Source organism: Hippopotamus amphibius, chromosome 2 (genome assembly GCF_030028045.1).
Source record: "Hippopotamus amphibius kiboko isolate mHipAmp2 chromosome 2, mHipAmp2.hap2, whole genome shotgun sequence".
Classification (NCBI taxonomy): Eukaryota; Metazoa; Chordata; class Mammalia; order Artiodactyla; family Hippopotamidae; genus Hippopotamus; species Hippopotamus amphibius.
In genome coordinates this window covers 11,767,355-11,785,693 of record NC_080187.1, presented here as the reverse complement: position 1 = coordinate 11,785,693, position 18,339 = coordinate 11,767,355, and the positions used below count along the sequence as shown (strand labels likewise).

The window sequence follows — 18,339 nt, the reverse complement described above, 5'->3', positions numbered from 1 at the left end:
TAATAAGGTGCCTATAGCTTTCAAGAAAAAATAACAAGACAGTCAAAAATAAGCCTTTTGCTGAATTGCCAGTAAGAAAACTAGTGTGCGAGAGGAGATGGGTCTTCCTGAGCTCCTTCCCTAAAGAGCTGTCCTTTGGCCCCAGGTAGGAGCTCTACCCCAAGCATCATAGCCCATGGTTCCTAGAAGAAATCTCAGGGAAGCACCTCTCTCACTTGAAGGTATAATAGAATCAGATAAGCCCAATGAAAAAGCACAACTAGAGCACTCCGAGTCTGAGCTGAAATCCATGGGAGGAGATCAGGAGACTATATTTCATGACTTGGTAGTTCACAGCTGCCTCACACACACAGGAAACGCTATTTTGTTTGGAAAGCATCTCAGCTGGCTCCAATAGTGGGGCAACTACTATTTTTGTTTTCCTTTTAGTGCTGACCACACAGTAGTTCAGCATGGCAAAACCCTCCCTAATTTAAATCACCAGGGCTAAGATTTATCTTGGCCAGTGCTTCCTGAACCTTCTCACTTAAAACCCTTCTAAAGCCGAGGAGAGTGGACTTGCAGCCATTCACCTAAGTGCAAAACTCTGCCTCAAGTTTTAGCTTCGAAATTTATCCGTGTTGTGCACTGCATGTTTTACTACAAAAACAAACAAACAAACAAAACCCCCAAACACCTTGCTTTAAATTGTTTACAATCATATACAAAATAAAAAAAAAATGTGCTCTCTCCATCTTTAAGAAAAATTATGGTGCTGGGTTCCCTGAAAATAGCGATGCCCATTGGAGGGCTCTACTGTGTTCCAAATTCCAGCTTTCCAAGCCCTCACTCAATCCTTCTTTTCAGAAAGCACCTGCTGAGTGTCCTGCTAGGTGCTGAGGACACCACAGCGAATGAAGCATAGTCCTTGTTCCCAAAGAGCTCCTGCTCCTAGGGATGATGCAGAGGACAGGGAAGAAAACAGCTGTTATCCCGAGCAAGAGGTACAGTAAGCAAAGACGATGGCCAAACAGAAGGACTTCCTCAAACAGCTGGGGAAGAGCAGGCTTAACCATGCAGGGGTGCGGGGCTGTGGGTGTGTTAGGGACCAGCCAGAGCACTGGCTAACAAGGGACATCAAGAGGACAGAAGACTTGATAGCGGCAGGGAGACTGAGCAGAACTTGGGGAGTAGGGCAGAGGAGGCTGAAAGGCAGGCTACTTAAGGCAGAGTGACCAGATAGAAGGCAACCCCTAAATGTTGGAACCAGGGACTGAATTACATACTCATCTTCATACCTCCAAGACCTAGCAAAATGTCTGGAACACAAGAGGCCTTGATTTTGCTTCTTGAATGAACGAATAAGGCTTTGCAAAAATCTAAGAAAGCAAAGTAAAATGTCAACGAAGGCACTGACGAAGGAATAGGGAGAGAGACATGTCAGAGACTTGGTGACTATTCAGAGAGAAAGACTGAGGAAGAGGACACTCAGCCATGCTCAGTGTGTCCCACTTTGGCGCCTTTTCAGGCAGTGGTGCCATTCACAGGGACCAGGAACAGTGGAAGGGGAGTGGAATAACTCTACAGAGGGGCATGTGTGCGCAGATAATAAGGGGTTTGGGGAAGACTGAGTTTGAGATATCGATAGTACATCTCGGTGACCTTCAACTGGCACTTGCAACTCTGGGCCTTAAGTTCAGAGAAAGGCATGCCAGTGTTAGAATCACAGTTGGGCGTCACTGACATTACCTTAGTAGCGAAAGCAAAAAGCCTTAAAAAAGATGGCCAGAGGGCATGTAGAGAAGAAAAGCAAGCCAAGACTGGAAACCTGGACAGTGCTCAAGGTAAAAGGCCATGAAAAAGGAGTCTGAAAAAACCCGTGCTGGAACAGCCTGGAAAGCAGAAGAGGCAGGAAAGAGCTGTGGATGCCGATAGACCAAATGGTCTTTAGATTAGTGTTTCCAACTGTACAACAATTGGCACGAAAGGTCTATTAGCAAGTATTCGCTTTCAATTTTTCACATAGGAGCTCTGAATACACCCCCTAGCTTGACAAACAAAGGTAAAACACAGAAGAAATCTCTTCAATCTGATCTAAATACACCATCCAAGATAGCCCATAAACTGTGTACTGTATGTGTTCAGGGCTGGGTGATGACAAGGAGGAACTGTTAACAGAATGTAGGAGCCACATGGCCGTCCTGTCAAATTAGAAATTTGAGCAGATTTCTGTGGTCTATTTTGATCAAGATTCTCAATGTCAAACAAACAGGTTTTTCGATAACCAACTTGTTTCATTTTCGTAAGCACAATAGCACAGTGTGCAACAGTGAAGAAGCAGGTGGTCCTCGTCTACGTGAAATGAAGGGAACAGAAGAAGAGAAGTAGCACTTCCTTTAAGACATGCAAAGCATCATCACAGACGGACATAGCTGTAGCTTTTCCCTCTGAGAGCTTATCTCCTGTGCAAAACAGGCAAGCCCCCTACCTCCTGCCCCATTTTGCTCTTGTGCATATTTCAGCTCTTTCCTGAGGAGGGAAAAGCTTAGGGCTCATGTCTGCAAACCAGTGGCACTTACAAAAGCACAGAAAAGTCCTTTAAAAGAATTGCTATCTAACCAGTACAGTCATGTAGAAAGCAATCTAGCCTTAGATTCATAGCTTTGACCAAGCATTTCTACTTTAGGGGTTCTACGCTAAGGAAGTAAGTCAAGATGCAGATTAAGCCTTATGCATAACGATGTTCACTGAAATGCTATTTATAACAGTGAAAAATTATAAACAGCATAGTGTCCAACAGTAATAGGAAAATGGCAAAGTTGTGGCATATCCAAACAGTAGAAGGACAGGTAGCAAATTAAAAACTGTTACTGAGAGTAGGCAAAAACATGTAGAAATCCCCATGCCATAATATTAAATGAAATAAAGACATAAACTTCTATACCACATCAGTTAAATGCATTTACACAAAATATATATTCACGGATTAAAGATGAGGACGAAGAAGAGTAAAATGCTAACAGTGGCTGAACCTGGAATAATGCTATTGTGGGTAATTTTAATGCTCCTCCTTACACTTCTATATACTTTCTATACCACATTTTCTACAGAGAAAAAAATGTAATATTGTTGCAGTGATTTAGAATAAACATCATTTTGAAAAGTGTATCATTTCCCTTCCCTCGCTCAAACCCTTAAAGAACCCTTTCCTCCTGCCTCTTTGAACCTCACTCCCTCACCCATGAAAATTGACAATCTCCAAACAAAGTGAAAAAAACACTGGAAACAAGAGCCCAGTGGAAAGGGTCTAAGCTGAACGCTCAGCTCTGTGCATGAGGTGTTGCTCTGACACGCTCCCATGTGTAGAGCTGTGAATCCAGAGACTGAGGCTCTTCCATTGCCACGTAGCAAAACAAAACCACGAGTAGAGAGATCTGGGGAGGAGAGGAGCCAACTTACCTCCATTAAACTTAAATGGATTCCTATGAGGTAGGGCATGGGAGCACTGTGAAGAGAAACAGAGACACACAGCTGCTTTAATGTCTGTTGCTTCTGACAGAAAATTACAGATGGTTCACTATTTGGAGAAAAACTGTTTTAATAAACGTATGCACAGTTACATTTCCTTTCACAACAGAAATCCTAATATGACATTTTGTTCCCAAGCCTAGAAACTTCAGAAGAATTTCAAAATATGGGCAGTCTTAGAAGCAGCACGGGTGGTGACCTTGGCGTTAGTCCCTAAATAGCAGCCATGTGATTGCATAGCCTCAGTTGCCTTATCTTTAAAATGGCATTTTGGAATCTAACTGGCAGCTTGCTATCAGAATGAGAAAATATATGTTGAGTGATTAGTACGGTTCCTGGTACAAATGCGAACCACTGTTGCCATGATTACAACAGAAAAAGCAGTTAACAATGTCAGATGGAGGGCATAATGTGCTTCAAAGAGGAATGATTTTTTATTTGCTGTTTCCTTCTGCCATCGAGAGGTGATCTAACCATCCTGATTGGACAAAGTACATCAAAGCCAGCAAGTACATCTCCACCCCAATTGCACACATGCCATCCGATGACACTGTAATTCAAAAAGCCCCTTCCAACTGCTTCATTCCCAGAGCAATGGGTTCCCTTACTTAGTGACTGAGCAGGAGACGCGAACTCAACTCCAAGGGCTTTAAAACCTGGGCATTATGGATTGACTATCTTTGGTTTCAGGTGCACTCACACATATTATCATTATGATGCTACTTACCAATGATAAATGGACTACACAGTACACAAGGAACTTGAAATTCATCTTTCCTAATCCACACAGCAACCTCACAAGGTAGGTACTATGCCCACTTTACAGAGAAGGAATAGGCCCAGAGAGCTTAAATCACTTCTCTAATGCCACAAAGCAAGCGGCAACCCTAGGATTTCTCTCCAAAGCTTCTTCTGTGTTACACTGACTTTGTAATACTGGACCTAAAATCCCCAGGCCTGCCTCACACAGTGTTGTTCCTGGGGGTAGGGGAAGGAGGTCAAGGAGTAGAGAGGAAGGTAGAGGTTGACACCTTTTCCATCTGTCTCTCCAGCACGTGATACATCCAGTGAAAGGTGCAAAGGGTATTTTATAAGCCCAGTGGAAAGATACCTAGCTCAGACTGAGGTGACCAGGTACCTTTCCTCCGGTGCAGCTGGTGGCATGGAAGTGGACCTAGGAGGGTGGCTTTCTTGGGGGACAGTGAAGTGAAATGAGGAGTGGGAAGAAATGAAAAAGGAGAGGTTTTCTTTTCACTGAATGCTAAGGAGTTTAGGCTTTATCCTGAAAGCAATGGATAGGCAATGAAGGTTTTTTAAACATCAGATGTGCATTTTAAAATTGTTCAAACATTTAAAAATAAGAAAGAGCACAATTCCCTCATTACCATTCAACAAATAAAATTCTTCAAGCAAAAATCCTTCCCCAGAATGTAAAATGTTCTCCTTACTACAGATCTCAGCAGTAATATATCTTGGGAGCCTGTAAAACAGTCTTGAATATTAGCAGCACAGTTTGGGAACTATTCTTCTAGAAGACTTTTATATTTGATAATAGCCAAAGAAAGAATTAGACACACAACCGCAGTGAAAGTAGAGTTGTCTTTTCTTTGCTTTCTTCTCCTTCTCCTTCTTCTCTCCTTCTAAAAGAAGGTATCTGCTGTGCACATGCAGCTTCCCTTTGCTTCTAGGGGCAAGGAAATGCCCTATGATATTTTTTTCCCTTAAACTGTAAACCATTAGTTTAGCTGCCAGCTACACAAATGCTCAAACTTCCCAGTGTGCCTGGCTCTGCTGTCCAAGCCTTCTCCAGTGTACACTGAAATGAATGTGTTTCTAATTAAGTAGCTTCAGGAACACGACAGCTTCAATGTCAAAAATACAAAGTCTGAACCCTGGCAGGAAGCCTTAAGACTGCAAATGTCTCATCTAGTGGAACCTTGCCTAATGTAATGAAAGGAAGCAGGAAGAGTGCAGAATTCCAGAAAAATGGCCACTTATTAATGTGTCCAGAAGCACAGGCAAACACATAGATGGGAGAAAAACTCAAATCTGTAATATTTAATCAAATCTTATAAACTTTCCCAGCTCTAACCAGCACTGTCACGCAAGTGACAAATGACCCTGAGTTTTAATTAGAATTTCAGAACTGAAATTCCAGCAAATGAGTTAATGTATAGAAAGCCATTCCAACAACTATGAGAAAAAATGTAAAAATAAATACCTATAGCAAAAGCCTTTGTATAATCTGACTACAGGCTCTTATCTGAAAAAATTTTTTCTAGAATTTTAAATATGTAGGTTTTAATGCCATGCTCTTTTGTCCTGCAATAAAAAATCAATGAGAAAGAGGAAGAAGGAGCCTTAGAAGTGATGGCAGATGTAGAAAGGGACAAAGTGAGACCCACTCTTCTGATACCATTAGGTAGGCTTTTTATTAAAGCTCAATAATTTCCCAAAGAGTAATTATGGCCTATCATAGAAATGTAGTTTCTTAGCCAACTTAGGGCTGCAACAACTCTGTATTTAGAAAATATTTAAAACACATTTATTCTGAAATCACAGCATGCCATGTTTTGTATGAATGCAAATTTGGACAAATACCTTTTACAATGTCATCATTTGCTTACAAAGCTTCAAATGCGGCCCTGAATCTACTGCATTTTTGTTCTGCAAATATACTGATTACAAATTTCAAGTGGGGAGAGGGAGTGAGATAAAAAAAAGAAACCCAGAGACTCCTTAACATCTCAATGTAGCAAATATGTAACTAAGTAATTCTACCTGCATTCTGAAAACAATTTCTATTCTCAATACACCTCAGTAGTTATTACAGCTACTGAATCGTTCTTTTTTGTTGTGAAAAGAAATTTGGGGGGGGGATATACTCACCCATGATCAAGTCATCTTATCACAACTACCTTCATTTTTGCATTATTCTCCTCTAATATTAATGTTAACATTTAAAAATATCTTTGAAATTATAGAGTGCATATATTTTATTATTTTCTCATTGGCTACATTAACATTTCCCATATTATACTACAACCTCTGTGATTATTTTAAAGACTGTGTAATATTCCACCAAGTATGGATGTCCGTTAATTTACTGAACCCTATTGCTAGAGTTAGACATTAAGTCACTTACAACTTTTCACTATAAGTAATTTCATAAACATGGAATTACGTAAACATGGAATTACCAAGTCAAAGGGCAGGGCTGTTTTTAACATATAATCTTTTGTTATATCTTGCCAAAGTGTCTCTTAAAGGGGCAGCACCAGCCCCAGTGGAAATCTTTCAGGATTGCTGCAGGGATTATAGAGAACCCATGAAGCGCCTAGCACAGGAGCAGCACATGGTAGGCTTAGTAAGTTACTATGTCCGAATGGGTTCTCTTCACAGCCCTGGAATGGGTGGTATCATTGGACCCGTTCTCTTAGTACCCAAAGAATGGTTTCCTGTTCCTGCCCTGGTCCTAAAGGATACCTGGCAAAGTGTTGGTGAGCACAGTCAAGACTCCATGATGAGCGTGAGGTGCTTGACAAGCGTCACCCCTATACATGAATTTCTGACCCCAAGCACACTCTCTTGTCTACTTACTGAGCTCAGTAGGGTTATCACTTTCTTTGAAGGGCAACCTTTAAACTTGATTTTATGTACCACCAAAAATGCAAAAACCACCAAGTAAACTATGATTCATTACTTGCTTATCACACAGAATGACACATTTTTAAAATCACTCATCACTCTTTCTTAAAAGAAAATATAGCAAAAAATTGGTTAGGCTGGTCGTAAAAAACTTCACATTCAGAACCTGACACATTTGAATCATTTTCTGATTCAGAGTCATCAATGCCTATGTTTTTTTCCAAGGGTATCTCAGTAACAAAACATAATACTGTACCTAGATGCTATCTTCCTTTGTTAGGTGCCAGAAAGAACTTGTTTGTCACTTATTAAGAAAATATCAATGCAAATACCTGTTTCACCAATAGCATATGAACACCATGCTTCTCTGCTCTGGTGCCTTTCAGCATTCACACTGACTTTACATTTCAGTGCTGAATCTAACTGTGATTTGGAAGACATTTTAAATGGCAATTAGACACAACATGTGCAGAACCAACAATGCACAAAATTAAATTAAAGGGGTGATAATATTAACAGCCGCGACCAAGTTCATGCCTAGGAGGGCCATCGCAGTTGTGTCACAACTGCCCTATGGCTGACAGTGATTGTGGAATGCCACTGGTACATGTCTGAGTAGTGGGATAGGGTGCATCTGCCCTAGGCCTTTGTTCTCTGGGAATTATGGCACTATCTGACTTCATCAGTGTCACCCTGGAAGAGTAAAAGCTATTCTTTCTTCCTTCTCCCTTGCAAAGGAGAAGGGTTATATTGCTGGTGTCAAGGCAGTGACAATATAATGAATGACCTTTACCTGAAAGGCATGTTTACTTTGAATCCTCTTAAAAGGAAAAGGAACTCATATTAATTGAGCTACTATAACCCAGCTGCATCACTTATACATAATTCTCAAGGCAACTCTGCAAGGTATTGCTACTGTCCACAGTTTCAGGTTGGGAAATAGGCTCGGAAAGGTGAAGTAACTTGTCCCAGGGTCACACAGCTAGTAAGCAGTGAAGTTATAATTCAAAGTCAGGGCTGTTGAACTGAAAGCCTATACTACCCCACACCACATGCTCAGTACTTAAGCCAGAAGAAAAGGAGTGCTGGAAAACCAAGGAGGCTATTCACCCAATCCTCTTACCAACTCCAGGCCTGCAATGCAGAGCACTGCTCTTATAGGTAAGTCCTACAGCATGAGCTCATTCCTAGCAATGGACAGGCATGAATATGGATACTGCAAACTTATTAATGATCCTATAGTCCCCGTTCATTATTACTGCACTTTCTCGATTTAATTCCTTTCCCCCAGATAACTAGAGCCCTCTTAATTATTTTCCCCTGAGGTGAGCGGCTACTAATTGGAAAAGAGTCAGGTGAAATAAAGGAACACTGGCTGCTCCAATACATAAAATGTAGCTTCTCAAGATAAAGAGGGAGGAGAGGAGAGATGAGATGTGGAGAGAGGTAGGAGGGCCCCCACCCCAACGTAAGCAGCACCTCTCTGACCTCAGTAAGGATATAGCTTAGAGCTGCCCAGGGATTTGGAAGGTCCACTCTTTTTCTTTTCCCATATTAACGCATAGTGAGCTTTACAATGTACACATCACGGCACCCATCTTGCCTCTCAGAGACACTTCACCTTTTTAGCCAAACACCCAGATCTAAAAGGAATCCCACAAGTCTTTCCTCAGTTCACTGTCTTTACAGGAAAGGAAAACTCTGGTCTTATTCATTTGAGCTTTTCTTGCTTCCTTCCTTCCTCCCTCCCTTTCTTCCTTCCCTCCTTCCTTTTTTTTTTTAAGAACTTTTATTGAGATACAGTTAACATACAATAAATTGCACATACTTAGAGTGTACAATTTGGTATTTTTTTTCTTATTAGAAATGTATATATGGCAATCCCAATCTCCCAATTCATCCCCCCAACCCTCCCCCTTCCTTTCTTTTTGAAAAGAAACAAAAGTATAAACACAGTTTGTCTAACAGTTTAAAATTCTGCTTTGAGATAATGAGGCCTGGCATTGTTAGAGATGTTAAAGGACAACAGAATGGGGGAAAGAAAGCAAACAAAGACCATACAACACACCTGTTGGAGAACACCAATAATCCTAGTTTTCACCTTCCTGAGAGTGACCGGATAGATGAGCCGCAGGCTAATACAATGGCCAGTGTTGCACAGGGCACGAAGAAGAGCAAATGCTGTTTACGGTGCACTTGCCACAGCCAGCACTAGGCTAAGGGATTGACGGACATTTTCTTATTGGATCCTCAGGACGATGGTATGAGGTAGGTATTACTATACCACCCACTATACAGATGAAGAAATGAAGGTTGGGAAACTAAACAACTCACTGAGGTCACACAGCTAGTAAATGGCGGCCTGAGACTAGAACCCAAGTCTGTCACACTGAGATAGAGCAAGTTCACTGCTTCCCAGGAGCCCAGCCCTGTGCCCAGCTGTGGAAGAGTGGAAGGAGGTTCGGAAGTACCACGTCCTGGCCCCTCCACGTTCTAGCCGAGACACCGGCCAGGCCCTCACCACAGGAACCCCAACTTGCCTCTGAGCTGAGCCACGTGTGTCCCTGTAGGCCTCGGTCCCTGCCTCCTCTAAGTCCTACTGAACCCACGCTGTCCACCAAGCACCACTTCTCAGATCACCCCGGGGTTGCTAACACCTCCCTATTCAGAGGCTTTTGTCTGGGTCGCCCATTTGGCATAAAGCACATGCTAATTTGTATAGTTATTCCAGACTGTCAGTCACAGGAGACCCAAACTCTGTTTCTGATTCCCCCAAGTCTATGGTGGGGCTGTGTGCAGAGCCGGACGAATAAAGATGTGGGTATGTGCTAAGTGTTCACCAAATACCAAGGGATGTGCGGGAAACCTTATCTTATTTAATTACCAAATAATCCAATTTATACCATCCATTTTCTAGATTAAAAAAGGGACTCGCAGAAACTTGCCCATGGTCACAGTTAATGGTGATTCCAACCCAAATCCTCCTACTTCAAAGTCTCTTACACTACTCTTGCTTTACATTAACCTTTTTTTAACCATTATGTTACACTTAAGGAAAAAAAATGGATATTTGATAATTATAGTTGAAAAATAAAATATCCAGTGGACACTTTGTAGAGCCAGAATAAAACTACATTTGCCAGCTAGCTTAATGAATCGATACCCTTTCTTATTCTAAACAGAATTTAAGGCAGTTTATAGGAATATGTTCAATACAGCAGCAAAGTAGGGGCAAAAATAGGGGCAAAGGGAAAAAACATAAGCCAGGGTGAGGTGAGTACTTCAATGTCTGCTGTGGGGTTTTGTACACTTGCTGGGATGGCCACAAATCTGGCTCTGAGTCCTCCAGCTGCCAACCCAAAGGGGGAAACAGGATTGTAACTCAATTCACGGTGTCCACAGAGAAAAATAAACTAGTCATTCAGGAACTTCAACTGGGGAGGGGAAAGAGAGAAAATTAACATCTTATGGTGCATTTACCATGTGCTCAGTGTTTTCCACATGCCGGTCAGTCAGTCAGTAAATATTCCTATGTGTCGGGCACCACGTTGGGCTGGGGATCGAGGAAAGAAAAAACAGTTCTGATTCCTACCTATTTGGAGCTTACAGTTAATAGCAGACAGCAAATAAGCATATTCTTTTATGTATGTAAGCTGCCGCGAGGAGACGTACAAGGTGCCGCGGGGTGGACCTAGGATGACCTCAACTCATCCCCACGGCAATCTTGAAAGGCTGATCTCCATAATTCACACAGGAACCTATGGCTCCAAGAGGTTAAGTGACTTGACAAAGGTCACAGCTGGTGAGAGGCAGAAAATATGACTTGAAAGGTAGAAGGGGTGTGAATGCCATTAGTTAATAGAAGTTTTCTTAAGGGAAAAAGTATTTAGCTTCTTGCCTGGTTCCAACTGACCCTCCCTGATTTATGAGCAATAGCAGAGGAGGAGGGTCTGTACGAGGATAGGAGCAATCCTAGATTAGAAGAGGCAGCACAGACTGCCTTGTTTCCACCTGCAGTTTTGGCAGCCACAGTACAGGGCTCACAGCAGTGGAGGGGCTGGGCACGCAGTGCTGGGCACTGGAGATGGTCTGCTAATGCGAGACACGCGCGTATCTGAGCTGATGGTGAAAGTGCGGAGGGAGGAGAATGCCCTCCTGAGTATGAGCCTGTAGCTTCCTGGGGTAACCCTGGGGGTTGAGAAAGCGTTCTAAGCCACCAAACCCAATTGAAACAAACACAAGAGTTACAAAGATAGTGCCTGGACAAAAACCCAGAAAGGTCAACATCAAAGACTTTAGAGTAGTCCGCCCTTTTTTGCCTCCTCAGTCCACCGGAAGGAGGCAGACTTGGAAAACATCAGGAAGGGCTCCATGGCTAAGACCATTGCAGCAGGAGAAGTTAATCACAGGGGAAAGGTCAGGAGACGGGGCTCTCTATTGCCCCAGAGAGTTCAATGAGAACCATAACAGCCAGAGCCAGGCTGCAAAAGGAAGTCTCTGGTTTGAGCCACCAGCAACCTATGAGACCCTCGTAGAAATGCAGGAAAGAAAGATGCACAGAAGAAATGAGAAGAGAAAAAGAGGCTTATGGATAAATAAACCAAGAGAAAGTAATCCCAAAAAAAGAGTGTAAAAGTTGAAAACGCAAGTGGTAATGAGGGGGGAAAAAATCTTTCTGTTCTTCCAGGACTAAGATATGTCACATGCCAAGAAACATAGTGTCCAATTACCTTCTTAGCCTAGGCTCTTAGTCCTTCAAATATTCACAGGGAAGACAAACTCATATTTGTTGAGAGATTACTCTGAGCCTAGCACTGTGCTGGTGCTTCGTGTATTCTCCCTGTGGGAGAGGCAGGGACACATCCCCAAATCCCTGCCACGAGGTAACCTCCTCCAGAGCTGAAGCTTCTCTGAAGATAACATACATGGTCCATGGCTCCTGCTCTACTGCTGACCATGAACATATGCAGAATGTCTTTGCTGAAGAAACCATTATACTATGTCTTAGAAGTGTCAGAGTTTTCTAAGTGTTGGATTCAAGACAGGCTCCAGGTCAGGGAGGAGTAAGGAATTACATACAGGATATGCCACAAGAAATGGAAAACCAGGCCAAGGCTTGGTCATATAAGCACAGATCAGAGCCAGCTATGTCCCATGGAGGCCAGGCAGAAACTGGGGCAAGGGAGGCAGGCTGTTGCCCCTCACCACATCAGTCAGCAGAAAGGGGACTGGGAAGGTGGGACTGGCAGGGTGGGTCCAGATACTCAGATGTAGATGTAGCAGCAAAGAAGGTGGAGGACCATGGGGCAGTGGGCTGCCATCAGGGGAGCTCCCCAAAGGGTGAGTGGGCAAGCCAACAATCACCATCCCCAACTGTGGAAGGGTCACTCCCACGGTAAAGGGACACTGTCTTCTCTAACCCTGCAAGCCCCAGCACCCTCATAGGAATGTCAATGCTGAGGCTGGATGACAGCTGTCACACACTGCACTCCTAGCATCTGTGCCATCAGGGGCACCTTGGAGGGACCAGATGAAGGATGCCAACCATCTAAACAGACTACTCATTTTTATAGAACATTTGCTTTTTGCTATATATACTTCTGAAAGGTTAAAAAATATTATTTTAACTAATAAGGATGAATTACCTTACTAAGAAGAATAAAGAATGTATTAAAAACCTAATGAATCTGGAATTAGATAGTGGTGATGACCGCACAAACTTGTGAATATACTAAAAACCACTGAATTGTACACTTTTAAAAGAGTTAATTTTATGATATCTGAATTACATTTCAAATTTTAAAAATCAAATGGAGAACTTGAAAAGGCAGTTTTCCTATAGAACCTATATAGTATATAGATTCCTACAGAATCCACAGCATAGATAATGCAAAGAGCCATCTCTTCTTTCTCCGATTTTTCCACCAGGAGGATAGTTTACTCAGAAATTGCCCAAAGCTTCCTCCAAAGGCTCTTGGAATTTTCAGTTTTGGGTGCTGCTGAAGGAAATGAAGGTGCATCTCAGCATAGGGCTCAGTGACCGTCATCACCTAACAACTTCTTTTTAGGTGCCTACTTGATGCCAGGCTCTTTCTGGAGAACAATATTTTTAGCTATATTCTTGTGGATGAGAAAAGAGAGGCTCAGAGAGACTATGTGATTCACCCAAAGACGTATATTCAGTAGGACCAGAGCCAGGATTTGGACCCAGAGCTTTGACTTCCAAGCCTGAATTATTTTCTGCTACTCAGCCTCTCTGCTCAAACCTCAAGGTCAAGTCCAGTCAAATCTTACTATGAGATTTACCCAGGAATCTATAATTTCACTTTGTTCAACCAATACACATGGTTTGTACACCTTCTAACCATCAGGCTCAGCACAGACCCAACCTCCCTCCTTCTGTATGAAACTGAAATCTAGGTCCTTATCCCCTTCTACCCTCCCAGATGAGTTCCTGCTGCAGTGGTTGCAACCCCTGAGCAATGAACCTATCGTGGCCCCTAGATGCTCCTTAGCTTAAAAAAACCCCTCCCAACTCTTGCCTGGACACCTGAGTTCTTTTGTGAAGTAGTGTTTTCTCAGATCCAGAACGATCTACAAGCTCCTACCTTCCTATGCCCAATGCCAGGGACATAAAAGGCACTCATAAATACTTGCTGCAAAATGGAAATGACACAGTTATTGCTTACATGTTAGAATTCAATCTTGAACAAAACTTGCACAGCCCAGAGTTTGATACATATATATGAATTATATATTATATAATACACATATATATAAGAGTTTGAGATATATATATATATATACCTCTCTCAAAGAATTTTAGTCATAACTGTCTACCTAATTCACTTCCATTCTATCTGGGTCTTGCGAACTTGAACTGGATTCTTGGATCATTTATATATATACACACATACACGTTAATGTATATTGACTACAAATACATATACACAGTCAGTAATAACAAAAATAGTACCCACTATTTATGAAACACCTGCTTTTATCAGTAATAATTACTACTCACATTCAACAGAAGAGAAAACAGTCTCAGAGGTGTTTAGTGACCTCAAAACTAGTAAATGGGAAGCCAGAACCAAAGCCAGGTTTTTCTGTTTCTACCACACCACACTTTGTTGATTTCTATCACTGCCACCAAGAATATCAAAAAATCCCACTTACGTTCGCATCAATTTATGCCCTGTGCAAAATTTCAAGGCATCAATGAAGACAGATTAGAATGGACCCAGCTCTAATCATTCAGCTATCACTTCACAGCTTCGTCTAGACTGATGCCCCATCACCCACATGGACTATGCACCCTGTGAAAAGGCATATTAAGACTGTTTGTAAAAATCCTAGATGGAATACATGATGCACTATGTGGGGGTTGATTCTGAACCCCACGTATAGCACAGATAAAGAGCCTAGAACTAGGATGTCTCACAGAGAATCTGAGATGCCCACTCTGAATGGAAGAATGGATTCCAGAGGCACCTAGAAATGTCAGGAAATATGATGTATTTTACAAAGTCAGATACAAAATCCAAACCTTAATTGTACACATTTAACTTTTTGGTTCAACTATGCCCTCAGAGAATATCGGGAGTTAGCTACTAACTTGGTTCTTGGTCTGGCAGCCCTTTAGGGGGGAAAATATGAACTTCTCCCTGATCTGCTTTGGAAATATTTTATCACATATTTGGAAATACGTTAACAGGTGTCCAGAATAACCCAAATATACAATTTAATTTGGGAACTGATTTGTGGTCCTTATTTAGGACTACTTCTGAAGAAGTAGCAAGAAAAAGGAATTTACATGGGAAATACCATATGGCTTCTACTGGGACCTTTTATTAGCAACATTTAATTAGCATAGTGCCTGGTACATATTAAGTGCTCTATAAATATTTCCTGAATGAATGAATAATGAATGATAACATAAGTCCACAATTATTAGCAAATCATCAAAAAGCTACGTAAAGAATTTTTTTTCACAAAATCTTGGTGGTAAGTACAACTTATTCTCTAATTCTTTAAAGGATATTAGTAAGGAAAGCATTAATACGAGATGGCCTTGGGTTTCAAGTGTAGACTCTACCATTTCTTAGTTGTGTCATGGTAGGTAAGTCACTAAACCCCTCTGAGCTTCAATTTCCTAACCTATTCAATGGGGCTAATATTTACCTACAGCTTGATTTTCAAGATTCGCAATAATGTTTATAAAGAGCTTGACTTGCACACTGTGTTCCATAAATGGTGATTATTATTATGAAAGGGAATGTTGATTTTCATCAGGAAGTTAATCCTTTTGTCCCAGAAATGGGAAGGCTCTTCCAACACTGGCCAAGGTCAGGGCTGCCATCAGCCAAGGTAGGAAACATTCTCCTTTTCACTTTCAAAATCAAGAGAATGGCATAGATCTAAAGTAGAAAGGAACCAGCAGCACATGTTTTTAAATATTCATAAGGGCTGGAAATGTCTTACTCCTTTCGTTTTCTCTGCCATCTGCTTTTGTTTCTTTTCTTTTCATTCTTATGCCACAGCTGCAAATGAAAACAACCATACAATAACCCAAGTTAAATAAAAAAAAAATCAAAATAAAAACAATCTGATGGGTAAAAAGAGAAGATGAATTATAAAGTTTTTCCCTGAGCTCACAAGGCAGCAGAAGCAAGAAGAATGTCTGATGTGAATTAAACCTTCTGGAAACCAAAATCCATGTCCCATGTGTATAATAACCATGATAAGAGCAACCACCGTTTACTAAACGGCCCCTTTGTGCCACTTGACGATCAGTACCTCTAATTCCCAAAGCCACTCTTCAAAGTAGGTAAATCAAACCCATTTTACAGAAAAAGAAATGGCAGATCAGAAAGGTAAAATACACTTTTAATGGTTACACAGCTAGTAAGAGATGAAACAGATTTGAACTTGGGTCTAAATACAAAACCCAGGCACTTTCTCTACCACCCTCTCCAAAAATGGGAAGGAACATGAAAAAAAATTAATTTGGGAAATATTTAGGGCAGACTATTTGTATTAAATAGATTTATTCAGATAATTAAAATCTGTGATTATAGCTCTAATTAAAGTTAACTTAGATAATTGGTTGTTGTATTTGTGAATGTGCAATTAGTCTTCCACATAATTGCAGGCTTTCAGCATCATACTTTCCATTTATTCACTGCATCCCAGAGCTTTGCTACACTTGCTTCTGTTCTACCAAAGGCCACATTACAGCTCTTGGGGTCTCTGGGTCCAAGGACCATGACCTATGATACCAATAGTAGGGTCTAGGCTCAGCCCCATTTAGCATGTCTTTGTCCAGAAGTCGATGAACACCTCATCTTCAAGTGCAATGTAAAAAGCTCTTACAGCCTACGCTGTTGTCCTGAAAACTCCTAGCAGCATGTACCTGAAGAAAAACTGGCAGCAGTGGTCCTCATGTGTTAATTACACTTGCGAAGTCTATTATGCATAGAAAGGGCACCTGCTGGCAGTGAAAATGACTAGAATCTGCCCTTCCTGTGCAGTGAGTAAATTGAGAGTTCATTTCTACAGGAGATAATAGTTTTCAGATTCCATTTCGTGTATCCCCTGCATGGGGACGTACTTAACATTTAAATCATCTGCAGAGGAACAAACCTCCTTCAGATTTACATGTTTCAGGCTCCTAGCACTTTACTTAAAATGCTAGTTATCCCTGCTGGCTCTTAGCACCAAGGATTAAACTTAATGGTGGTGAAAGTCACCGAGCACAACAGAATAAAGTTATTAGCATTGACTCAAATTTCATGACATTTGTAGTTTCTGACCAAAGCAGTGGTAGCAGGCTGAAGGTGATCAAATCAAGCCTTGAACAGAGGATCTGTTTTTCCTCTTGGGGTCTTTTATTTCATCATTCTTACATCTTGCAGTTAATAAACAGATACCAATCCCCACAGGCCTGTAATCATTCTTTGGTCAAATGTCAAAAAGTTCTTCCATGAAAACAAGAGACCAGGAGAGAGACTGCTATCACACAAACAGAAACTTCCAATATGGAGCCTAATCACAAAACCCACTCAGGCTCCAAAAATTACAAGCCTTAACTCTGAGTTTTTGGAGTGAAAGTTTGGGGTGACAAGGGCTTTGCAGCCATCCTTGCCAAGTTCTCCCTTCTCCGTTAGAGCTGCCAGCACCATTGCTCTTGGTCAGGCTGGTGAGAGTTCTTGAGAGGGTTAGAATTTGAGAGGAAGTTGAAAAGAGGCTCTTGGGTCAACTTCCACAAGAAAGAGGGAAACAGCTAATAAATCTTCTAAGTAAACAAGAAAGGAGGGCTGGGACCTTAGATGGCAGCTGGAAAGAACAAATGGCCAGAATAACCATTGATTTTTTTTAATGAAACTTTCAATTATAAAAGCTATTGTTTTCCACTGTAGCAGTAGAAATATTTGAAAGTATGGAAAATAAAATAAAAATCATGCAGAATCCCTCTCCCTCCTCCCCAACACAAATCACTGTTAACATTTTGGTATACTTCCTTTCAGACTTCTGCCTCTCTATATGTACGTGTGTATGTATCTAATTTTTGTGTTACATATACACATAATTGTTTGTTTTTGTAAAAATGGAATTATATGTATATCACATCTATTTTAGGGCAAGTTACTAGACCTCTTGGGGTCTTAGTTTACTGACCTGTGAAATGGAGCTAATAATACCTGCCTTACAGGGTTGCTGGAGGAATTAAATGAGATACAGATGTAAGGAGATGGTCCAGTGAGCGGGGCGGGGTGGGGGGTGCATAGGAGAGATTCAACAATGGCAACTGTTGTTATCACTGATGTTACTGACAGAGCATTTTCTTTTCCATAGTTTTGGGACTCTAAGCTGCTGGTTTTAAACTAGCTAACAATTTAGCAACTAAAACTTTTCAAATAATGGAAAGGGAAAGCTCTGGAGGCAGAGGGACTATAGTGACTTTCTCAGCTCCACCAATCTCTGTACACAAAATCCCCTGGGTGTTCTACCTAAAGCATCAAGACACACAGGTGTTTCTTCCAGGGAGAACTCTAAGGTTTCCCCATAGAGCACACGTCTGGGGTGAGGTGTGTGGGGGACCCTGAGGCACATGTCTGTGGGGAAGGGACCTCTGTCTGTGTGGGTGAGTGTGGGGCCACGTATTGGGCGGGGTGGGGGGTG

General features: G+C 41.6%; 1 protein-coding gene across 4 annotated transcripts in view; it reads right to left on the bottom strand.

The window, feature by feature from the left end:
• The window catches only part of DENND1A (DENN domain containing 1A), a 517,643-nt gene that overhangs the window by 203,987 nt on the left and 295,317 nt on the right, over window positions 1-18,339 (bottom strand). For all 4 annotated transcript variants that reach the window (XM_057721732.1, XM_057721733.1, XM_057721734.1 and 1 more), the window contains exon 11: window positions 3,439-3,484. In XM_057721732.1, coding sequence (XP_057577715.1) covers window positions 3,439-3,484 — 46 coding nt within the window. The remainder of the gene's footprint in view (window positions 1-3,438; window positions 3,485-18,339) is intronic.